The 25,805-nt window shown below is 37.6% G+C and overlaps 2 protein-coding genes and 1 non-coding gene across 3 annotated transcripts in view; 1 reads left to right on the top strand and 2 right to left on the bottom strand.

Annotated features, from left to right (window-relative positions):
• Positions 1 to 1,502: 1,502 nt before the first annotated feature.
• LOC123876414 (DNA-directed RNA polymerase III subunit RPC3) lies at positions 1,503 to 10,242 on the top strand. The gene is made up of 11 exons (XM_045922663.1): positions 1,503 to 1,810; positions 2,315 to 2,433; positions 3,215 to 3,344; positions 3,980 to 4,181; positions 5,120 to 5,212; positions 6,068 to 6,232; positions 6,753 to 6,906; positions 7,384 to 7,504; positions 7,602 to 7,673; positions 9,011 to 9,178; positions 9,632 to 10,242. The coding sequence occupies exons 1-11, from the start codon at positions 1,664 to 1,666 to the stop codon at positions 9,767 to 9,769; spliced, it is 1,509 nt and encodes a 502-aa protein (XP_045778619.1). The 5' UTR covers positions 1,503 to 1,663; the 3' UTR covers positions 9,770 to 10,242.
• Positions 10,243 to 15,480: 5,238 nt separating this feature from the next.
• LOC123876427 (ubiquitin-like protein 3) overlaps positions 15,481 to 25,805 on the bottom strand; it is a 191,144-nt gene continuing 180,819 nt past the window's right edge. Inside the window, exons 3-4 of the mRNA XM_045922686.1 lie at positions 21,113 to 21,280; positions 15,481 to 20,042 (exon numbers count right to left, since the gene is read on the bottom strand). Coding sequence (XP_045778642.1) covers positions 19,978 to 20,042; positions 21,113 to 21,280 — 233 coding nt within the window. The 3' untranslated portion in view covers positions 15,481 to 19,977. The remainder of the gene's footprint in view (positions 20,043 to 21,112; positions 21,281 to 25,805) is intronic.
• On the bottom strand, positions 21,886 to 21,958 carry Trnat-ugu. Its single transcript has one exon. It is a non-coding gene; the product is annotated as a tRNA-Thr (tRNA).

The following is a 25,805-nucleotide window of genomic DNA, read 5'->3' as shown; positions in this document are numbered from 1 at the left end:
CCCCATAGTCAAGTCTATGGTGGACTTTGTCTGTTGGTGTTTGCTGGCTCGCGTGCTCTGCCTTTTTGGAAGTGTTTTTTTTTTGTTGGCAGTGGCCGGGTTTTGTTTTGCTGGTGTTTTTTGTGGTGGAACTGACTGGGAAGCTCTCTATTAAAAGGGTGCCATTATTTATTATCTATGGGGGCATTGGGGAGGGTGCCGCGCGTGTGTCGGCGAGCGCCGGTACAGACGAAGTCCATACTTATAAATATAACTGTTATGGTTTTCCAATGAACGTATTATACTCAGAGACATGCTACCTAAACTAGATTGTGCACTGAGACACCAAAAACGAGCCTATTGAGATAGCGCTAAATTGGATTGTGTCCCTTTCTATTAGGGTGACAACACGATTTGATAATGTAAGACATTTGACGGATTATAGGAGAGGATGAATCATCATGATAACCCATCGCCGCCCACTACTGAGCACGGGTCTCTTCTCAGAATGATAAAGGTTTAGGCCATAGTCTGCCGCGCTGTAGTTATAAAAGTAGAGAAATTCAATTTTTTTTTGTTCTGCGAAAAAGTACCAGTCATGTTAAGTATGGGTACCTATAATATAGGTAAATAAAATTATTTTGTATAATCTGATGCATGTGTTTAGGTCCTAAACAGTTTTAGGAAGTTCGTAAGCAAGGCATACTTTTGGGAAAATTGATGGTACAGCGTTTCTTTTTAAAAAAAATTCAGTGCACACGAAGCCGTAGCAAAATCTTCCGCTTTAAAAAGCATTCCGCAAACTGCCGATTATTTGGTGATATTTCCTGGAACGACAGCGATCCATTTTTGCCTTAAGTCTTCATTTTTGGGAAATCTATCGTAAACAGAAAAAAACACTTCCATTAAACAATCAAATTATGGTTACCTTACTACTTCTGTATAGTATAGTACAGAATGTTCGCCATATTGTTTTGCTTGACACCCAGTGTTGTCATCCTATTAATTTAAAAAAATATTTATAATACTTTTTAAACTAAATGAAATTTTAATGACATTATAAAATAAAGATAAGGGTATGAAAATTACTGCGAAAACAAAAGAAAGTAATCTTGTTGTTTGAAATTAAATAAACAATGAATAAGAACTTTGTGAGCTACATCATAATTCGTACCATAGAAAATATTTTTTTATGCTTGCAATCCATTAGACAGTGACACAATCCAATTTATAGACCTCTCGCTCGGCTCGTTTTTCCGCTTAGCATAATTGTATTAGAAATTGGACTTTATGCTAATGTAACAGAGTTTATTTTTGCAGGGAATTAAATCTGAAGTGCACAATCATGTTTAGGTAGCACATCTCTGATTATACTACTGTTTCCCTAACTTGTGACATTGGCTAATTATCTTTGTAAAGCCAGACGAGAGAAAAAAAAAAAGTCCATGGTCTATTGTCTATTACATCACCGGTTCACAAATGACATTGTCAATATGACAATTGACAATCAACAAAGAGTAGGTATTTTGATTTTTTGAGGTTATTTTTGGTTAATAAACAAAACAAATATTTTCTATTGGAATGATTGATACTTCATAAAAAGCTGTATTAAATTATATTTTAAACTTACATTACTTGCAATTGAGCTATTATTTACAGCAGTATTTGGTCTAATCATAGAAATATGTCGCATCAACTCGGTCGGGTGGTTTCTCAAGTTCTACATCGATATTTTGGCGAAATTGTGCAAAATGTCGGCCACGATCTATTTATATATGGAAGTAAACCCATTAATATGATTGTGAAGACGACGGGGCTTCCTCGAACTCAGGTACACTTATTTACACTGAGTAGAAATCGAAAAGGGATAATATGGGTTTAATTAAACTTTCCTATCTCTTTTAAGTTTCCCGATTCCATGTTAGACTATATTGCATTACCACTGGGCACTGGTCACTGGATTACTTGGCGCGAGTCATCAGATAAAATAAAGTTATTATCTGTTTCAAAGTTATATACAAGTTACTGAAGTCCAGGTTTTATCAGGATATCTGATATAATATATGAATCGTAATAAATCAGAATATTATCCAGGATATTATCTATCTCCATTCCAAATTTCAGCCAAATCCGTCTTGTAGTTTTTGCGTGAAGGAGTAACAAACATACACAAACACACATACACACAAACTTTCGCCTTTATAATATTAAGTGTGAAAACCAAATAACTCTTGAGAAGTTAGAAGTGAGTGAATGGGATCGACCCCCATCCTTCCAACAGGAGACTGAGGTCATCATGGCTATAATAACAATTTATATTTCTTTTTAATTTCAGGTTATAGACAGCTTGAGGACCTTACTGAAGTTTGATTTAGCTACTTTTGAGGGCACGGATGTGATAGTTGATTACAAACTATTGCCTGAAAATATACTGCTACTCATAAGATATCCAAGGTAAAGTCATTTTTTTGGGCTCAGGTTTCTTATAAAATATACTAGCTAAACCTATAAAAATACTCATCACACTTTAAGAGATAAATCCTGTTCCTAACTTTTTGGAGTTTTGTGTGCTTTAAACAAATCAAATACAACTTGCTGCAACGATGAAGAAAAACATTGTGAGGAAACCTGCATGCCCGAGAGTTGAAATTCAATCATACTCCCATGCTGACCCAGCCCAGATTGATAGACTTCACATGCCTTTGAAAACATTATGGAGAACTTCCTTTACACACACAAACACACACTTTGCACACAACAAACAGTTAGAGGTGTGTGCCCGGGATCGAACCTCGCAAAAAGAAGGTGGACATCTTAATCACTAGGCTATCACTGCTTCAAAAGTTTAATGTCTTTTAAAAATTCAAAATTCAAAATTCAAAATATTTTTATTCAATTAGACTTTTACAAGTTCTTTTGAATCGTCAAAAGCATCTACCACTGGTTCGGAATGCCTTTCCTACCGAGAAGAACCAGCAAGAAACTCGGCGGTTGCTCTTTTCAAAGATTTGATATACAATATTATGCCATGTATAAAAGCAATTGAAGTCCTGCGCATTGCTGGAGCGAATTGGAGGTCAAATCCACGCTTTTTTATCATTTACATAATCTTCGATAGTATAATATGCTTTTCTCAGGAGCATATTTTTAATAGATTTTTTGAACCTGTGTAAAGGCAAGTCCAAAATTGGCTGAGGAATTTTGTTATAAAAGAGAATTTTGTTATAAATTGTAGGTACCTGCTGCAAATGAAGAGCAAGTATGGCAGCGAGGCGGAGATGCTGGTAGAGGAGTTGCTGCAGCAGGCCAGCTGCTCCGCCACCACTCTGCTGGTCACCGTCATGAACAAATACAAAGATGACAAAGTACACATCTTCTTCTTTCTTCCTGGGTTTCTTCTCTGCACTTAGACATAGTCCCCCATTGTACATGAGACCTTTGCTGTGACTCCACTGTATCACTCCAGCCAACTGAGCTCATTCTAAAATTCAAGCTGGCCACCCAGGTTGGTGATGACTTCAGGCAAGTGCGCTGGGGAGCCAATATAGGCTTCTCAGGCTGGAAGAGTTGCTGCAGCAGACCAGCTCCCCTGGCTGCGCACTAGTCACCATCATGAAATCATATAAAGATGTCAAGGCAGGCATTCCTTCTTTTCTCTTACTCTCCTTTTTTTGGGTTTAGTATCTCCAGAGAAAAAGGGAACCCTTATAGGATCACTTTGTTGCGGGACTTCAATTGCTTTTATATATGGCATAATATTGTATATCAAATTGAAAAGAGCAACCGCCGAGTTTCTTGCTGGTTCTTCTCGGTAGGAAAGGCATTCCGAACCAGTGGTAGATGCTTTTGACGATTCAAAAGAAGTTGTAAAAGTCTAATTGAATAAAAATATTTTGAATTTTGAATTTTTTTTTAATTTACATTTTTTTTTTAACACCAATACTTATTATTTTGTACTAAACTATGATTAATTTTCTCTTTTAATTATACATACTTCCAGGAAAAGAATCTAAACTTGATGAATCTCAAGGACACGTTCATAAGCCTGGTCACAGCGGGCTACATACAGCAGGCGCCGCTGGCAGAGCTGCGGGAAGGCAGCGAGGTGCCCACGCTCGTGGCAGCCGAGACCAAAGCCCCCGAGCTGGACATGAGGGAGCTCATGCAGGCTGTGGCCAGCAACCTGGCTGATGTGAAGGATAGTAAGTGCATTTTTTTAGGGTTTCCTACCTCAAAAGAAAAATCGGAACCCTTATCACTCTGTTGTTCCCGGATCACTTTGTTGTCTGTCTGTCTGTCTGTCCGTCCGTCCGTCGTGTCTGTCAAGAAAACCTATAGGGTACTTCCCGTTGACCTAGAACCACGAAATTCGGTAGGTAAGTGGGTCTTGTAGCACAAGTAAAGGAAGGAATCCGAAAACAGAATTTGTGGTTACATCACAAAAAAATTTGAACGTATTCACGAAATTTTAATTTACTAAATCACATATAGATTGCGCTGTTGTCATTAACTTGCTATGTGGAACATAAAAATATTAAAATATTTTGTACGATGGTACGAAACCCTTCGTATGCGAGTCCGACTCGCACTTGACCAGTTTTTTTTATTTTTATTTAGATACAAGTTAGCTCTTGACTGCAATTTCACCTAGTGGTAAGTGATGTTGTAGTCTGAGATGGAAGCGGGCTAACCTGGAAGGCGTATGGCAGTTTTTATTAAAGCCATACCCCTTTGGGTTCTACACAGCATTGTACCGGAATGCTCAATCGGGTGGCGGCACGGCTTTGCCGGTAGGGTGATAACTAGCCACGGCTGTGGCCTCCCACCATACCAGACTAGAGAAAATTTAGAAATGATTGAATTCCAAATTTCACCAGCCGGGAATCGAAACCGGGACCTCCCACTAATAAGAGCACTGCGCCTACCACTGCGCCAGCGAGGTTGTCAAAACAAAAAGTTATTAAAAGAAAATCATACTCGTACTACACTTGCCAGAACAATATTTTTCATGTTTTCAGTCCAAGTTCAACCTTATGTTTAACTAGCTTCGTCTTCGTGACTTCGTCCGTGTGGACAACAAATTTCAAACCCCTATTTTATGTTGTACCTGTGCAGTGGGTGATGTCTGTTTTGCTTCCAGATGTGTACTGGAAAGTGAACTATGACAGATTTCACCTGGACTTTCGGGATGATGTTATGATAAAAGCTATCACGAGGCGAATTGATGAAAACGGTAAGCAAATAATAGTTAGCCATATTAACAGTGCGCAAAGTAGTAAATTATAATCGAGTCGCAAATAATATACGAGCTGTAAACAAAGGATTTAAATAAAACGGAGAGTGGCCATACTAGCCACGTACTAGCGGAAAGTGTCAAGCCGTGCCTGTTGACATTTGAAAACATTTAACGCACTCGTCCCGTAATAAGATATTACTGTACGGTTTTTGTAGGTTGCCATCTGTGTGGTAATACACGTAATAAGTATCACACGTGTGCAATAATCACACTTCACACTAATATTATAAAGGCGAAAGTTTGTGTGTATGTAAAAACTACTAGACGGATTTGGCTGAAATTTGGAATATCATAATATATATAGTAAATGGGAATAGAGCTATTAATTTATGGCACTAACTATACTTGGTACTTAGTACATTTCCATATAACCTCAAAACAACTAATCAATTTGCTATCTATTATTGGTTAACCTATGTGCGCTAGTTCTGTCCGAAAAAGATTTCTAAAGTCGAACCCAAAAAGGTTTTTTTAAAATAAACAGAAATCCCCACAGTAAAGGAGGAAATAGACACGTTACTTGAGGCCTACAAACAGAGACTTGAGGTTCATAAAAACAGTCTAGCAGTCCAACTTCTGGATGCCAGTTACAGCACGTTCCGCCTTAAGAGGACAAGATTGGCCAGCACATAGTAATACTTCATCTTGAAGGGATGTCACATCGCTGGATGTGCGAAGCCTCAACTGTTAGAACATTTACGGTCCTCAAATCTGTTCATAGTCCAAGGACTGATCGCAGATGGAAGAGATATGAAGAGAGAAAAAATTTTAAAATAAAAAATATATTTTCAGCGGGTGAATTAATGCGTCTGATGCTGGAGCAAATGTATTTGACGTCGTCTCCTTGGGCGGCCGAGTCCACGCCCGTGCCCGCGATCGACCTGCGCGAGCACGCGCGGCGCCTCGCCGACAAACCGCTGCTGCAGCAACACATCGACCAGTACCTTCGAGTTATCGGTGAGTGGGCTTTTAAAACCTGAGGAAATCTCCAATGTTTACCCGACTGCGGCAAAGCCAAAAGGAAGGGTTATAGTTTTAGCAGTCTATGTATGTTTGTATCCAGATTCTGTGTGCTCCACCGTAGTGCCTAAACTACTGGGTCGATTTTGATGAATGAGGTGTCAATTGATTCGTCGTAAAGGTCCAGGTGACATAGGCTACATTTTATACGAAAAAATTGACCAAACGGATGTTACATCAATAAAAGTGGGGGTCTCCAAAAAATTTTTTTTGCTATGTATCGAGTGGGATGTCAAATGAAAGAGGAGAGTTGAGTCAAATGAGAGAGAATGAGTTCATGAATATAAATTTACTACACCATTAAAATACCTATATCCAGCGAGAGAAAAACAATTTTACTATAATATTTCACCGTTTATTATGACAATCGCAGTCGGGTTTTAGTTTTCAACTTTACCTTGTGTTGTTTTGTCTCAACACCTCATTTGTCAAAATTTTATATGTATTATGTGTGTAGAGGAGAACGGCGCGGGTTTCGTGCGTCGGTGCGGCGACGCGGGCGGCGGGCAGTACGCCGTGTGCGCGCGGGGAGCGGCCGACCAGCTGCTGGAGGCGCTGCTGGACCACACCGTCACCGAGCGACTCGGATCCAAGGCGCACAGGATATTTAGGTGAATTGAGACAAATATTTTTCCTGGTTGGACATCGTGAACGCAGACTTGAGAGCCAATAAACTGCGTATATCGGACGCTCAAGATCGAGCAAAGTGGGCAGCAAAATGTAGATGGGAAAACGCTAAGTAGAAAGAAAGACAAATATTTTTTTATTAAAAAAAAATTGGCAGTCAGCAAGGACAGAAGTGAAAACTTAAAACTATGAAATAACAGTGGTTTTAACAGTGGATTTTCAAATTAATTGTAGTATCAAAAATGTATTGAAAAACGTTGTATGATATATGGGCGCATTGAAATTTAAACTCTTGGTGCTATTTTTAATTATTTCTAAGCACGAAGTCCGCGCCATTCTCCTCTATACACATATAATAATTTCTAAGACTCTGGTAGATATTAAATTTTGCGCTTCGACTATAATTGTATACTTTGCGCACTTGCAACGTAAATAACTATTATTTATTGCTATGATGACAGGTTAATTCGTTCCAAGAAATACATAGAAGAGGAGGATATACAGAAGAATGCAATGTTACCCAACAAAGAGTGCAAAGAATTGACTTACAAACTACTAGAAGAACATTTTATTAGCGTACAGGTGATATTAATGTATTTTGTACTATTATCATAATAATAAAATGATAACATCGTGATAATAATTAGAAAACAACTGAATTTGTTTTAAATTTTTTCAGCCAATGAGAAAAGCGGCCTCTGCTGGCGGAACGGCGAAAGCTATTTATTTATACCACGTTAAGATTTATGAGGTACATATTATTTTATTAACCCCCGATCCAAAAAGAGGGGTGTTATAAGTTTGACGTCTATATCTGTGTATCTGTCTGTGGCATAGTAGCTCCTAAACTAATGAACTGATTTTAATTTAGCTTTTTTTTGTTTGAAAGGTGGCTTGATTGAGAGTGTTCTAAGCTATAATCCAAGAAAATCGGTTCAGCCGTTCAAATGTTATCAGCTCTTTTCTAGTTATTACTGTAATCTTCACTTGTGGGGGGTGTTATAAATTTTTAATTTACACTTGTTTATCGAAGAAGCTTGATTAAATAAAGAAGAAGTATCCGGTGATAATTTTAGTACGTATTATAATTACGTATGACCTCTATGAAAAATAGTGGCCTCAAAATACTTGATTTATAGGCGGTCATATTATTCACATTAAAAGTATTACTGCACTTGTGCGATAATAACTATCGCACAATAATAATATCGCACGTGTGTAGTACTACTCGGTCAAGCTAGAGTTTGCACCTCGCCTCGCCTACGTCACACTGGCCTTTAGGTACGGTATGCGACGCGACAAGACGACTCCGGGAGGTGAGCGGTTGAGTTGGAGAGGCTCCGCATTCCAGTGAGGTGCAAACTTATCGGGACCCAGTTATAATAGTGTACTTTACAATTTTATTATGAAAGTAATGTTATAAGTCACAATATTTTTGCTGACTTCAAAAATATACGTCATCCGGATCACAGCTGAAAATCAGCGTCCTGCAATGCATGTGATGCAGGACATAATGCTGAGCTGTTGGGGTGGTGTCACAGATGAAAATGTACATTTGTATGCTTTATTTTTATCTGTGAAACCAACAACAAATAAACGCATTTTCTTTCTTTCATCCGCGCTCGCCCGCATTGGGTTAGCGCAGGGGCTGTGCGGGGGGGGGGGGGGGGGGGGGGTTGGGGGGGGGGGGTGTGTTGGCGTGCTGTGGTTCCGGAATGCCTCTAACTAGGTGTTTGGGGGCACGTAGTTTCCCAGGTCCCAGTGGTGGGTCTGCTGAGGCGGACATCCGCTGGCGGAGTAACGAAGTGTTTCCGGTCCCTTGTGCTCCCTCATTAGCGGTGGGATGGAACTTCGTGAGGTTTTTAGTCAGTAGGAGTCCGACATTACCACCGTGCTCCCCCGTGGTCGGTGGTATCCATGACGGGTTTTCCTCACGAGGAAAAAAAAAAGGGGCTGTGCGGGTGTGCGGCGCGTTCCCTCCCCGATCGCCATTTCAACCTGTCGCGTTCTATATTAATATGTGTATGTCCGCGATATCTCGCTTCTTGGCTTGGCTTATTTTAATGAGGTTTTTGTACTGTACGTCAGGTAGCACACACAGTACGCGAGATGTGTTACCGCGCGCTACACAACATCATCTCGGTGGGCGCACACGTGCGACAGTCGCACGCGCGACTCTTGGACAAGCAACGCCGCGTGCGCTCCATAGTGCACGGGATGAGGATGCGCGGTGAACCACAGCAGAATATTGATGATGTGAGTGTTTCCTTTTTTAGGATTCCGTACCTCAATAGGAAAAACGGAGCTCTTATAGCATCACTTTGTTGTTTGTCTGTCCGTCTGTCGTGTCTGGCAAGAAAATCTATAGAGTATTTCCCGTTGACCTAGAATCATGAAATTTGGCATGTGGGTAGGTGTTCTAGCACAAGTAAAATCCGAAAACCGTAAATTTGTGGTTACATCACACATAAAATTAGTATTCACGACCAAATAATATTTACTAAATCACGTCATAGATGGTGGTATGCGTTATGAACTTGTAGTATTGTACAGCTGTTGATAAAAGGGAGATTTTCGCAATCTATTCCCCTCACTCTCATTTTGAGTAAGGTGCTTGAGGCCAGATCTCTATTTCCTCACTCTCAGTTTATCACGTGGTTGAGGTACTATGATGATGCGCTCTATTCCCTCGCTCCCATGTTCCGGCAGGTGCTGGAGACGCTGACGCCGCCGGAGCTGGCGGCGGTGAGCGCGGCGGAGGCGAGGCTGCGCACGCTGGCCGCGGCCGAGATAGAGCTGGACCGAGCGCTGTTCCTTCTCTCCTGCTATTTCGCCTACCCACGGTAGCGAGTGCCATGCAATGTATGTTTCGCGACAGATCAAGATGGTAATCGGAGTATGAGGCCAGGGGACGCCTCGCACTAACCCGGTGCGGGCGACGTGCGGTTGTGCGGAGCGTCCCCCGCCTCATACCCCGATTGGCATCTCGACCTGTCGCGAACTATACATAGACCGATGAGTCATGGACTTACCTACTATTCAAACAAAGGCTAAAGCGCGCGTCAAGATGTAATATGCCAGTGGCGTGGAGGCCATAGAGGCATGAAAGCACTGCTTACCTCAGGAGAACTAGCTCATTGTTCATTAATCCAATAAATAGGTGCCTACCTAAATAATGCTTACTCTAGCTTCAAATCTTGTGCTGGTAATAGCGTAGAAGATGAAAGCCGCGCCGCATTGATAGAAGACCCGTGCTCAATAGTGGACTGGCGATGGGTTGAGATTTTATGATTATTATTATGTATATTTTCCTTTTTAGGGTTCCGTGCCTTAAATGAATCCTTATAGGAGTACTTCATTGTCTGTCTGTCAAGATCCGTCAAGGGTATCTTGTATCAAAACCTATATGGTACTTCCCGTTGACCTAGAATCATGAAATTTGCTAAAGTATGTCTTATAACACAAATAATGTTTACTAAATTACGTCATAGATGGCGCTATCTCCTATTAACTTGCAACTTATTAACTTGTACAACTGTTGGAGCGAACATACTGCTGGTTTGAGATTTCTTGTACGATGGTACAGCACCCTTCGTATGTGAGTCCGAATCACACTCGTCCGATAATTTATATTAGATCAGACAGATTAGATAAGGCCGGGTTTTAGTCACGTTCCTTTTAATATAATATTGTATCGTAATTATATAATAATAATACTAATAAATAGCCTAATAAATAGTTTAGATAATACTTTTAGGTCAGGACTTACCGAATTTAACTTTAAACACAAGTTAAAATCATACTTTCAAAACAAATATTAACAATTCCCATTTTTGAAAAATTAGAAATAACAAATTATTATCTTGTAATGTTCCCTAGTGCTTCTATAAATAATGTATATATTATTTATGGAAGTACTATACCCAAAATCGATTAATGGACGGAATGATAAGCAACATACTAAACCTTAGTGGTTTTTTTGTTGTGTTAAAAGCATTTGTAATACGTTCAATATTTGATAGTTAATAAAAAAAAAAAAAAAAAAAAATTTAAGGGTTATACATAATAAGGGTTAATAAAAGTCATTTTGTTACATTCTTAAAATTTTATTTGACCCCATCGAAACTCAATGCTCTCAAACAATGTAGGTATGTAATTATAATTGTACAACCAACCGTCTGTCCGTTACAAAATCCGCTATCTACACCGACTCGCGACTCGAAGCATACTACCCTGGAATATCGAAGTTTATTTATTCTTTTATTTCTCACGATCCATGTTAAAAAATAAAATTTAATTTTAACGAATTTAACTCGCTTAGTGATCAACAAATTCTACTACTAAATTTTAATGTATTCCCATCTTTTTCTTATCAATATAATAAGAAAAGGCTGTCCTTTTACAAGCTTATCTTAAAACTGTCAAACCTCGTGACTTTAGGTGCCAGTCTTGAGCATAATGTCTTTTGTAGAGTAGCTCTAAAATACGAGGTTGTTAGTTAAGAATTTGTGTTCCGTCCTTTTTTAGCAACATTAAAAAGAAAAAGATGCAGATACTCTAAAGTTTAGTGTAGAGAAAGACAACAGAATCGGCGCCAATAACTTTTTTCTACCAGTCATCGCTTTTGAGGATATACCTACCACGCGCCTCACACCTTCCTAATAATGACTGGGAGATAAGATCCCCCCACTTTATTGGTTGTAGTGTATCTAATAAATAAATAATTTTTTTTTTATTGCAGGTCAGGGACCCATATAAACATGGTTACTTATACTTAGTCAAAACAGATTAAAAATTATTAAAAAAAGGGCATTAAAAAACGTTGATGCTCTCCCTAATTTCGTTAAATTCGTTAAAATTCTGATGACAAGAAGTTAATTTAGTAACCGAAATGATCATAATCAACATCGTTATAATTAATTTATTATTAACAATTATATAATATGTAAGTAAACCTGTTATACAAGTGACACCTAGTATTTGAAATTTATTACAGTTAGTAACCGTTGTATGCGTATTAAATTCCTATCACCTAATTTTGTATTCATTGTCCTTTGAAAAACTAAATACTTACACAAAATCCTGAATTTTTGATGGTAAGAGTTTAGACACAAAATATGGGTGCTTGTAAAATGGTGCATATCAAAGCCAATAGGTAACTAACTATGGCTAGTGGACGCCCAACTTTAATTTTTAATTAATATGAAAAAATATGGTTTTCATAATATGTTAGACAAACCACATACAACGGTTATGAAAAATATTTAAGCTAATTTGTAATTCTAGATTCGACTAAATAAAAGATATCGTTTATTTACATTTCGTCGCGGCGTCCGCCCCGTGTCACTACCGCTTAAGGAGATCACTATATTAAGAGCCCCGTTCATGGAATCGCTGAGAGCTTAAAATACAGACGAAGGAAATAACGTTATCTGCGCGTGTCATCCTTTCCTTTCCTCAGTCACCTCACCCCGAGAGAGGCGGGTGAATGAATTTTGCTTGAGATATAAGTTTTTTTAGTCAAAAACGGCAAAGGCAAAAATTCCGATTGACGTTTGGAATTAAACGATTAAAAAAAAAATTACGCAAATCGGTTCAGAAATCTCGGAGATATCAGTAGATAGGTAGAAAAACACAGCTCCTACATTTTTCAAAGTCGGTTAAAAAAGTAGCCTATGTTACTCCTTAGTTAATCCTCTACTTGTCTGTGGAAGTCCCGTCAAAATGCGTTTAGCCATTCCGAAGATTAGCTCGTTCAAACAGACACTATAGACACTATATCTATATATACTATACTATAGTATATATAGATTTTATAACGTAACCTAAACGTTGTGCGTTAGTATCCTCCTATAAGATGACGACATAGACATTCAAACCGTCCGCGCCAGGATATATACGAAAACCAAGCTCTAGTTATTTAGATAATTCTACACAGTGACTAAGAAAGACCTAAATATTAAAAAAATTGATAGAACTATAATTCAGACTAGAAATATCCGGTTTCACCACTAAAACTCAAGGTGTGGTTTAAACTGACGTTAAACATGTGCGTTGTATGGGTTAAATGGATTTAACATCTATTTAAACCGCGCCTTAAGTTTCTGTGGTAAAACATATAAGTTTAGAATAAGTATAAGTATATGAGCTAAAAATTAGCGGAATCTCTCGTTATTTTATTTTTTTACTGAATTAGTTTGACAGTTTACTCGGCGGGAACGATTGACCATCGAACTTTAGAAAGAGATTTTTGGCTTCATAGAGCTTCGTCTCTGTAACCTATGTGACGTTTGACAGATGTCAGAACGACAGAGACAACGCTCTACGAAACCGTTATCTCTTTCTAAGGTTCGATGTATATCTTTCATGCCAGGTAGCTACTGTAAGGGCCCTTTCACAATACTTGCGGTGGGAACTTTACTTGGGAAACGCATTGAGGTGCGACGTCGTATTGTGAAATGGCCTAAATGCTTAATAACCAAAGAAAACCTTAAAGTTCCTACACAACCGATTTTAATTAAATTTACTAATATTTTGTAATAAATTAAAGGATGGAGCGTTGTCCTAGAGCTGGTAGTGACACAACTTATTCTATTAGCGGGTAGTAGAAACAATTATTTCATTAACTCGATTAAATTTAAGAGCTATTTATATTATAGTCTATGGAAATATTAAAATACGTTGAAGACATCGTATTATTTGCCTACAACATCACCTTAGCCATTCCAACTACGTTTACACCCGACTTTACACGTTTGAGATGTTTACAAAAGCGCGGCTATGTTATGACCGTTTCACATTGTTCGCTATAACAGTTGCCGAGTCCAGTAGGTTCATTGTAGCGTTGGACTAGATTGAGGGTGATAACACAGACTATCAATATCGCGTGGTAATTCTGGTAATGCAGGATTACATGATTGGATGCGTGCCAATATTGTTATGATATTGTGAATGCCATCAATAAATTCTTTGAATACACTGATTTTTTTTCAAAAATTAATATATTACATAAGTGGCATCATCCATAGATGGCGTTGTCTACAATAATTAGTCCTTTAATATTTATCGTAATTAACAACATTGTCGACATTGGAATGGCGCTGGACAGGATACCACATATCAAATCCCACTGGATTAAGAATGCTGATTGCTTATCTAGTTACTGAGCTGGATTACTCGCTAAAGTCAAACGCTGTTTCACTTTATTCAAATACTAGTACAGCGCTGGATGGATTACTGGATTGTAATGCTACTCGATCGATGTGAACCGGCCATAAACTCGAAATTCCAATTCGCGAAAGCAACATCTATCTATGTACAAAGGATGGCGAAGCAAGAACAAAAAATAAAACATGCGTGTGACGTTGTAAATTTACTTTAATTATTATTAACTAGGTATTTTACACAACTTAACAAAATACATACATACAAACTAAACAGAGTATAACCAAAAATAAAAATTAAAAAGAAAACAGTCATACGGCATCGGAAACATCGAGTCAAATGTTGTTAGATTTTTATTTCCTTTTTTCCTAATCATTTTTTGCTTGAAGTTGGCAAGAATTTCCTCAGTTCACTTCTCAAAGCAAATGTAACAACATTTGTTCGCTTTTTTCTTTGTTGACAACAAAATCGACGCGTTTTCAACTATTTTCATTACCACTTAATACTGCTCGAAAAGAATTTCACTTAGCCCATGATCTTTTCTGTCTCAATGTGTAAATAATTTTATTTGTACTATATCACAAAATATATCGCATCTTTGCTAAACGTCAGGATGGATTTTCAAAGTTCTAAATAACGCGATTTATAATAATTTCAACAAGGATTCCCTAATTTATCAACTAAAGGAAGAAATTAACGGCTTAGCCAAAAAATAATTACACAACTCTAAAGCCAATATAAAATATGTAGCCTAAATAAATCGCCAATAAAAGTTGAGGCAGTTACATAATGTGTGATGTAAATTAAAAATAAGAAGCATTTGTTCGATATTTATTTACAATAATCATTCGGGATCTGGTAACACTAGGGCCATTTATCTTGCATTGAAACTGATTCACAAAAATGAAAAAATCATTAAAAAAATGACGGGAAAAGACCGTTTAAAAAATTGAAATTTCATCATTTATATTTCTCTTTTTCGTCTTGATTAGGCCTTTTTGTTGTGTTCACGTTTCCTATCTTTTTAATTTCATGTAAGTAGTGAAAGAAAGAAGCGGTAAGGCATTTTTAAGGGGCACAGTTCATCTATCCATACTAATATTATAAATGCGAAAGTGTCTCTGTCTGTCTGCTACCTTTTCACGGCCCAACAGTTTAACCGATTCTGACGGGTACAGGGTTAGCTTATATCCAGGGGACGGACATAGGCTACTTTCAATCCCGGAAAATCAAAGAGTTCCCACGGGATTCCCAAAAACCCACCCGCTTAACCGATTTGTATGAAATTTGGAACCGAGGTAGCTTGCGTCCCTGTAATTGACTTAAATCTACGCGGACGAAGTCGCGGGCATCCTCTAATTTTAAATATTAAGTTTAAAAAAGAAATATATTACCAGTGTCATAGTACAGTAATCGTACAGTTAGGTAAATTTCCCTATTTGCCAGTTATGCACGTACTTGTGGAATGGAACGTAATTTTTGTGGTCACTTTTTAAGATTGTGAATCTAGTTTGCATTTAAGATCAATGGCTAGGAGGCGTTGAGATACAATAAAACTATAGAAAAAATGTTACAAAATATTATAAGACCGAGTCTAGCACACATATTTAAGTCGGAAGCGGCCGTTTTGAACGTATTCAAAATATCCATTGAACTGTATTTTATAATTTTTTGTATCGCTAAGAATTTATAAAGACATCTTCCAATAAGCAGTCGCTTTTTGATTCTCTGTTGTAGCCAAAAAGATGAAATGAAACTTCAAAAATACTAATGTTACTAATGTAACTTTTTGTTTGTGTTTTTTTTTTTAATACGATGGGTCCTGACATTATGAAAAAGGACAAAAACCTGCAAAAATAATGATTAAAAATTTTTTTTTTTTTTTTGAATTTATGATTTTGCTTGAATAAGTAAGATTTTTGGCCGTCGTCTTTTCGGCTACAACAGCATTAGAAAAATAAACATGCTGCCAGTCAGCCGCTATAACTTCATACAGTACAAGCTACATCTAGCGCGGTAAAATAGCGATTATTTAATTCTCTTTACAAATAAAAACAATCCAAGTATTGCGAGAACTTATCACAAAGGAAAGTTGATAGCCCGTTATAGTCCCTCAGATAGATATCAAATACACTATTTACAATGCAAACGAGAGAAATTTACACACTTCATGCAGTCACAGTTTAGCAATCATACAGTGAGGACAATGCACTTGCACCCAGCAGGGCTCACTTGGATAAACTACTACATAAAACTCGGTTACGGTTAATTTTTTAAACGCACAAGTCATGGTCTTTGAAATTTTCAAACACCCACGTTAAGGTAGCATTATTGCCTGCGTTGCCCCTCTGTATGATAGCTAAACCGCGACACAGTTTCGCTACATAATTTGTCATTTTTAAATCTTTTATAAATATCTCCGTATCAACGTCATAATAGATAAATTCATGTAGATGGCCTAAATAATACTAATAATATTAATTAATCAATAATATAATTTACTCTGTCGACTGCGTGTACGCAGGCGCAAGCCGATACGATCTGTCAGAATCACGCCATCTTTTTTATCTATAGGTACAATGATACACATACGTAAATGATGTATATCCTTAATCCATAGTCCATACTAGCTGATGCCAACGATTTCAACCACTTCATATAAGGCAAATCAATACAGAATTTTAATTGTAAAGCGATACTTATATCGTTTCACTGAGGTCGGTGACGGCTCGTGCCTTAGGCTTAGGGTTGTGTGTAAATGATAGCCGTCAAACTCATTTGACATAGGTTGGTTTTACATTGCTGCTTCACTGAGTGATATTAATATATTTTTTTCGTAGAAAACCTTCAATGGATTAAAAATTAGTGTCAAATGACAAGCTCATGGCTATCTTTCAGTGTACATAAGCCCCATAGGCGACGCACTCGCCCAATAAGTTCGCTAACAATATAAATGAAATCGTATGTCCCCATACGATTTCATTTTACCATCCATCATAAGTATTAAGAATTTAAGATTTTTTTCGTAAACAAGAAACTAAAATTAAAATTGCATTAAAATCCATGAAAATCCATAAGTCAAATTATTGAATTGATTTAAAATTACAAGTTGTTATATGATTAAAAATGCTTTTTCTGCTTTTATTGAAATACATCAACCTCCCATCCATATATACATACAATACTACCACTTTTGTAAGTTACGCCGATATACCTGCGCAGAAATCTTTATCTATTTATGATTTTTTTGTTTTTACCAGAAAGTTGTAGCAATAAGGAGAAAAAAGAAGAAAAGTGGACAGGGAAGAACTTACCTCTCTAAGAGATCTCACAACAAAGATATAAGTAATCATGAAAAATAAAATTAATAGAGATATTATGTTATATACTATAATATATTTTATTTATGAATGTCGCGAATTATTTCAGCCAATCATAGCGCGCGTCGGTTCGCTATTAATCGTTGCCTAAACGCCATGTTTTGTACGCGCGAATTTAGAGCGAGAATTTAGAGTCTTTGTTCTTGTGTTTTAAATCTTAACGTCTAGCAATAAGGTCTGTATTTCATTGGCGTACATTCGGTTTTAGTCCGCGTTAGGCTCCGCTTTTCTGCGCAAACGAACATTAACGATGCGACTTATAAAAGTGGTAGTACTAACTGTACTACTATATGGCTACTAATACGTGTTTTATATTTATCATCGTTTTCCATTTTCTCTTTCTTTCCAATGTACAGACATCCTTTCTTATTCTTTCATTACATGCATATATAGATATCCTACTAAATTTAAACATATTATATTCGGCAGCACGATAATTCTATAATGAGCTATAAATTACGCGGTGAGTTATACATTCACTTAGGCTCAAGGCACATTGCGGCAGTCCCGAACTGACATGACGCGTATTTTTTACAATAGGTCAAAGTAAACTTTATTCCATTAATTAATGTACATCATGTTGCTTAGCAATAGGTAAATTCAACAAAACAATAGTGAATACAGTATGTTTTTTTTTATACAATTTAATATATTACTAGTTGTTTCCCGCAACTTTGTTCACGTAGATGTAAGTTTGTGACGATCCGATTGAAATTTCTCTCCAAAAAAAGTGCACCCCACATTTAAAAAAAAATTCTAGGTGTAGGGAGCACTTAGAAAAAACTTGCAGAGTGCACTTTGAGTAGGCACTCAAGAAGTATTTCTCCCAAAATTTCAAATGTCACAGTACTGTTTTATACAAATAGAAGAGAGATGTATATTGTATAGGTTTTCGGTTTACTTTGTAGCATTTTAAAAAAGACGTGCCACGTCGCTTCGCCTCTCCCGCAATACGCTTTAAGCTTTATATTCTGCCGGGGAAACAAGTTATAACCAGAAAAAAATAAAGCTCAAACGCTATTGGCTAATAAAAAAGTAACATTGCGTTTACTTACACAGGAAAATAAAAATTGAGATCGTCTGTCAGTCAGTAGCTTAAGTTTGTGAATTGTGATGCCCACCGATAGTTTTGAACGGTCTCCTGTCCTTTTTATTTTCAAACAATTGAATGAAATAACGCTATATTACAAGTAACTTGTTTCCCCGAACAAGGTATAGTAAAGCTATTTTTCTGAATTAATTTTCACTGTGATGACGAAAAACTCCTAAACGAATAATTGCACTTGCGATATTTTTAAAAACTCCTTCGAAATGTGCGTTTAATTTAATTTTTTTATACAATTTGTGCAAACTGGAAAATGGCCGAAAGTAAGGTGCTAGCGCTTAGTAAGGAAAGAAATTATAAAAAAGAAATAGTGAAGGGGTGTTGTCTTATAGAATAGAAGCGAGTCTTTTAAAAATATCACAAGTTGTATACAGTGTTGCCAGTTGTAACCGTTTGGGGACGTCCCTATTTGCATCTTTTGATTATATTAATATTCGTACGAGTCAAAGCCTGACTAGCCGCACTTTGGATGTGTTTCCGTACTAATTTTAACTTTCTTTCTTCTTTTCTTTTTCTTTCTGGTCTGGTTTCCGCACTTAAACGTACGAATTTTACTCGTGCGAAAACGTACGAATAATCCCGATCTTCCAAGTACTGTGGGAGGGCACAGATTTGAGTGTAATTACGACTAATCCAGTCTGCGCGCTTCCATAGTACTTGGATGGTCAGGATTGTTCGTACGTTTTCACACGAGTCAAATTTGTACAAAAACGCATCCGAAATGCGGCTAACCTAAAGTATAGCTTTTCAAGTTAATAAACAGGACAGTGAGGCTGTACTCAATTTGCATACGTTTTCATACGACATTCGGTCGTGCGAACACGTATGAACAGGCACGAACGATCTATGTACTGAACTACTATGGAAGTGCGCACACTGGATGCAAGTTAGTCGTACGTAAGATTAACTGGCGTCCAGTGTGAGTGCTTCATAGTACTTGAATATTCGGTAGGTGTCGTTCGTGTCTTTTCGTACGTGTTCGCACGATCGGATTTTAATACGAAAACGTACGTAAAGTGAGCGCAGCATTAGAGTTAATGATAGTCAAACCTTAGCGTTAATCTTCCCAATTTGTATAAAGTTGTCAAATCCCGACGTACGACTTTTATACAACCTGGCAGATATACACCAACTTTAATGACATGTTTATTTGCTTGTTTCACGTTATAGCAAAATGTCGCACCCGTTTTATTTTACAGTGTTAAGTAAGTCCTATCTACATTTTCAAATTCCCTGATTACATTTTCGAGGTTAAAACCTGGCAACACTAGCCGTAAAGGTACTGTAACACTAAGGTAATTAGGGCGAATGGAATCCTGACTCTACATCACTGAGTGTGAACACATAGTCCGCGTCGCGTATCACCCGTCTCGCTCGGTGTAGTGCCCTCTCGCTCGCACCACGCATTACAATATGCAACAGGACGCCGAACAACAACTGCTCGAGCCGCCTTTACTTTTTTGTCGTTGATCTGAAATTGAGAAAAGAAATATATTATTTTCAAAAATCATTATGAATTTTAATTAAGTTTTCCAAAAACATTTAAAGTGTCTAAGGATTAAAATTGATTTCATTGGTAAAGGAAAAATTCGAGTTATATAGAGGAACTAGATTGAAAAAGGTAGATTTTTAAAATATGATAACATTCAATTTAGTATATCAAAATATTACGTTTAATAAGTAGGTAGGTGTAATACATGTGTATCGTATCTTATTCGAAGTCTCGAAGATAACAAAAAACTAAAAAGTGATTATCTACCTATTTATATGTAAGTAATATAACTAAGAGTTCTAAGTCTTTGTACCTACAGACGAACTACAGTAACAAAATCATGTTTTTTAGTTAAATTCTAGTACATATTATATTACTTTTGTTATTTAATATGCAGGAACAAATTTTGATTAACACTTACAAGAATTCGGATTGGAAAAGGTAGAGGTATGGGAAATGCGGATATTGTACTTGGTTAAATGTCAAATCCATCGCACTTCTGTAAAATTATTAGTTTAAAGATTAGTGTACTAGATATTTTTATGACTTCTTAGACAGACAAAGTTCCGTAAAGAGAATTAGTATAAGACCCGCCATATTATAAAAGGGGCAAGTCGAGAAATTGATATTTGACCATTAGTTTCACCCCCGTGCCTCGGAGAGCACGCAAAGCCGTCGGCTCTTGCGTCTGATCTCTTTCCAGTCGTGTTGGATTTCCGTCCCATGCGGCTATGAGCGTGAGGGAGTTACTTATCACTCCGCATAATTTTAACGCTATCTAATATGAACGGTAACATGTCTAGAATTATGTCTTTGAGTCAGAATATGTCTTGTAACCAGTACTTTAGTTTTGACAAAAAAAAATATTTAAAAAAAATGCTCAAAACAAAATATGTTTCAAAAACAAGTGCTTTGAACATGTTTGAGATTAAGAAAAAACAGTTGTAACCCTTGTAAACATGTTTTTAATCCTGTTTTGGACCCGTAACTCTGTTTGTAACTGCTCAATTGTTCGTGCTCTAAGTAAGCAAATAAAGGTGTGCACCCACCGTGTGAGTTGGGTTCGGGCAGATGCTCGCGCGGCACGAGGTGCATGACGGTGGTGCGGCCGAGCGGCAGGCCGAGCGCGCCCAGCGTCACCGAGCTGTGCAGGAAGCGGCCCTGGTAGATGAGTCGCAGGATCTCCGCGCGCGACACGCACTCCGTCGCCCAGTCCGCTGCGGAACAAAAACCATTATGTGAACATACCTTTGTTTTATTTACATTTAAAAAAATCTAAGTAGAGCAAACGAGCACATTGGTGCTACTTTGAGTTTAAAATTCAATTTCCTTATCAATGTTACATGAAGGCAAAGATATAAAACTCCAGGAATCGATTGACACCTCATTCATCAAAATCGGCCCAGTAGTTTAGGCGCTACGGTGGAACACATAGAATCTGGATACAAACATACATACCCACATACATACATACATACATACATACATAGACTGCTAAAATCATAACCCTTCCTTTTGGCTTTGCCGCAGTCGGGTAAAGGAGACTCTACAAAAAAAATATGAAAAGGTTCAACTCAATCATAAACGTGTCAGATTTAATTAATCAAATTACGATTAATGAATAAAACTGAATCCATCTATAAATCCATTCTATAAAACTGAGTTTACAATGTAATCGAACTAAGCTTCAAGGATTTCTAAATATCCTTGAAATCAGGTAAGTTTATTTAAAAAAAAAAAATATTTTAAATAGGTACGTAATTGAAAAACATTACAAAATGTAAAAAAAAAAACCAAAAAAGGAACTAACCATATTATTAGATGCCCCCAGAGAGATTTGAACTCTCGACCCCTGGTTTACAAGACCAGTGCTCTAACCCCTGAGCTATGGAGGCTGATGACTACGGTGCCGTAAATATTGACTTGGAGCGACGCGCGTGCTAGTCACGCACACTAATGTATTGTGTTATATACAGGCACTTCACACAAACAAAAAGTTATTGTTCAAGTGATGTAACGGGTCTACGTATAGATGGCGTTGCTGAACAATGGAGTAACTTGATCAAGCAAAAATTTCGAAACCTAGTAACTTTGTAACGTAGTAAAACTTGCTTTTTTACTAACTTTTCAAATGATAAATCATAAATTACAAGACAAAAAAAGAATTGATTAAAGTAAATACTCGAGATTTAATAAATGTTTTTACGTTCCAAATAACACTTGGGTCCTTTCTTGATTCTGGGGATTTTTTTTACATCGAAATAAGCTTTGACTGCTATTTTCAAGCAAAATTGAAAATCACAATATTAAAGAAATTATATTGTTTAAAATAAATATAAAAACAACAAAATAATATGAAGGAGTAAAATAGGGGTTAGAAATTTGTGTAGTTCACGCGAACGAAGTCGTAGGCATAAGCTAGTAATCATCTAAATTGCAACAATACTGGTAAACAAGATAAAGTTGAAAACTATAAAACCCGACTGCGATCTCTAAATAAACGTTGAAATAATATTATAGTAAAATTGTTTTTCTGTCGCTTAGTATATATTTTAATGTTGTAGTACATTTATATTTATGAACTCAAAATTTTCTCCTCTTTCATTTGACACCTCACTCGATACAATAGCAACAAAAAAATTTTTGAGACCCCCACTTTTTTCACCTAATATCCGTTAGGTCAATTTTTTTCGAATAAAATGTAGCCTTTGTCACCCGGACCTTTACGACGAATCGATTGACACCTTATTCATCAAAATCGGCCCAGTAGTTTAGGCGCTATGGTGGAACACACAGAATCTGGATACAAACATACGCACATACATACATAGACTGCTAAAATCATAACCCTTCCTCTTGCCATGCCGCAGAGTCAGGTAAAAAAGTATTCTTTGTAACATATAAAATGTTGTAAATGGTAAATACAAATGCGAACAGCCCTCGACGAGATGGGTTCGCGCGATTAGCCGCGCCGCCGCCACAAATCTGCCGATAGCCGCGATAAAGCGCCGCCGTCGCGTGGACCCTCCGTTAAATTACAGCTTACACCCGTGCGAGTGCAGCAAACCCGTATTCGACCTTTCTTGTGTGAGATATACCTACGTCTGGGCTTGGCTAATTTTAACCCCCGACCCAAAAAAGAGGGGTGTTATAAGTTTGACGTGTGTATCTGTGTATCTGTCTGTGGCACGTAGCTCCTAAACGAATGAACCGATTTTAATTTAGTTTTTTTTTTTGTTTGAAAGGTGGCTTGATCGAGAATGTTCTTAGCTATAATCGAAGAAAATCGGTTCAGCCCTTTGAAAGTTATCAGCTCCTTTCTAGTTTTCTTATAGAGGTTTTTGTGTCGGGGATATTTTAGTTTTTGAGTTATTATGTACAGAACCCCTAAACAAAACTTGACAGGTCTAAATCTAGTCACTTTTAGTCTTCTTCTTGTCCTTTATCCCCAAGCTATGTGGGGTCGGCATGTCTTTTTCTTCCACTCACTTCTGTCATACTATAACGCATTTTCCACTCCTTTTACACACATATCCTTTTTCACGCAATCCATCCACCTTTTTTTTGGTCTTCCTCTCCTCTTTTTTCCTTCCACAGTCATTCTTCTAGTGACATGATTTTCTTCATCTAGTCACTTTTCAGTATGGAGGAACTATGAAAGGGATGGCATAAATTACCCATTATTTTAATTTACTTTAGAGATTGTATACCCAACTGCAAACATACTGGTAAAAATTTATTCATGAAACAGGCCAATATAAAATGATGTAAATGGTAAATACAAATGCGAACATCCCTCTACGAGATGGGCTCGCGCTATTAGACGCGCCGATGCCACTTTGCAGATGGACCGTGTCCATCCTTACACTGATTGTGACGATGTACAGAGTAGCTTAGTTTGTATTCCGGGGAAGCGCATCTAAGGCTGCTTTTTATTCCAGAAAATTAAAGAGTTCTCACGGAGGATAGAATCTAAAACCACATACCTATATAAATTCACGGGCACAATCTATTTTGTACCAAGATAGCTTGCATCCCAGACATGGGTACTTACTACTTGGGCTACTTTTTATCCCACGGGATTTTTAAAAACCTTCATCCACACGGACGCAGTCACGGGCATCATCTAGTTATTCAAGAGGAAATGAACTGTGAAGCTAAAGGACAGAGGGTCAACTTGAGTAGATGAGTCCAATTTGCCGTTTTTGCCCTTCTTAAATTGTTTTGTTTTTCCTTATTGTTCGATACGGAACCCACTGCTCACTGCCAGCTATCTTAAATGTATACATCTATCTATGTAATGTAGATGTTATTTACACCATAGTTGATTAAAATTTGCAACAAAGAAAACCTTTGAGTCATCGAGGTTGTCTGTATCTCGTTCGCGGCAATGACTTTTTGAAACGACTCTTAAGCCTGCAACAAACACAATGATTCAAATGTATGACAGGAATCAGAGTGTCACAATACAGGCGCGCGTACACGTTGTCTTGTTTTAACAGTGTTTAAGTCTGAGCAAAGTCAAAGTGCGCTCTATAGATCTCAGCCTTAGTTCCAAATTCCAATCCACGCTATGCCATTCCATCATCGATGTATATGGATTAGCCTTTTCCATACAATTCCGTCCGCAAAAATACCTACGCTTGAATCTTACGTCATCGTCATTGACAAAGTCAAGAGACTTTTGCAATTTCTCTTGACTTTTTGAGCGCGTTTTTATCTTCGAAGGGCCCATCCATATACATCGATGCATTCCATACATTACAATTCCTTCCATTCCTACTTCTAGAAGATTCGTTGGACGCGTTGCCGCGCGACGCGACGCTGCATTCTCGGTGTGTCAATCGATAAGCCTATTTGCGTCCACTGTTGGACAAAGGCATTCCCGAGAGCTTGCCACTACACACGGTCTTCCACTTTCTTCATCCACCTACCTCACGCTGTCATCTTAGGCTGACACTATGTGTGCCTAGGCCTTAAGATCTTAGCAAAGATCAGGTTTCATAAATACCTAACGTCGTCTCTGCGAGGGTTGCTGACCTGAGTCAACCGACGCTGACGGGTGAGTTTAACTCAGTACATCACTTAATTATTGTTCTATTTTGCGCACCCGTGGCCTGGTGTGGGCGTTTGACGTCCGGCTAATGAGGTGTTCTAATCAAACAGACTATTCACAATTCCAGACGTCTTGCTATTTGTTCATTCTGCTTTTATGTCGTACAGCTGAGTTGACTCTCTGCTGAGTGGGTAATCTGCTTTTATGTCATCTAGCTGAATTGTCTTTTGGCTTGCACTTTGCTTTCGTGTCAGTCAACGTAAATTGTCTTTTAGCGAAAAGGTCATTCTGATAGCATTCTGATAGGCACTATCAATAGTATAATATAAATAGGAATATAAATAGTAGGTACTAACACTGGAAGAAAAAAAGCAGTCAAATATGTGAAGAAAAGGCAAATATATGTGAGACGCCAAAGATTCCTTGATTGAAAGGAGGTTGTTTGCTTGAACAGACAAAGACGAAATTAGCATAGCTCGAGGATCCGAAGCGATGTCACAATCAGGTTCAAACGATATTAGAAATCAAAGCAATCCAGTGCAAACAAAAGATTGGATCGTCGCCTCCGTATTAGAAGCAGGAGTGAAAAGGTTTTCTGATTAGAATAAAATTGATCTGTTTTCTTTCTTTCTTTCAAGTCGGTCCCTTAAGGAAGATCGTTACCGGGCGATTGTATGTTGTATTAC

Source organism: Maniola jurtina, chromosome 21 (assembly GCF_905333055.1).
Source record: "Maniola jurtina chromosome 21, ilManJurt1.1, whole genome shotgun sequence".
Lineage (NCBI taxonomy): Eukaryota > Metazoa > Arthropoda > Insecta > Lepidoptera > Nymphalidae > Maniola > Maniola jurtina.
This window is presented reverse-complemented; position numbering and strand designations above follow the sequence as displayed.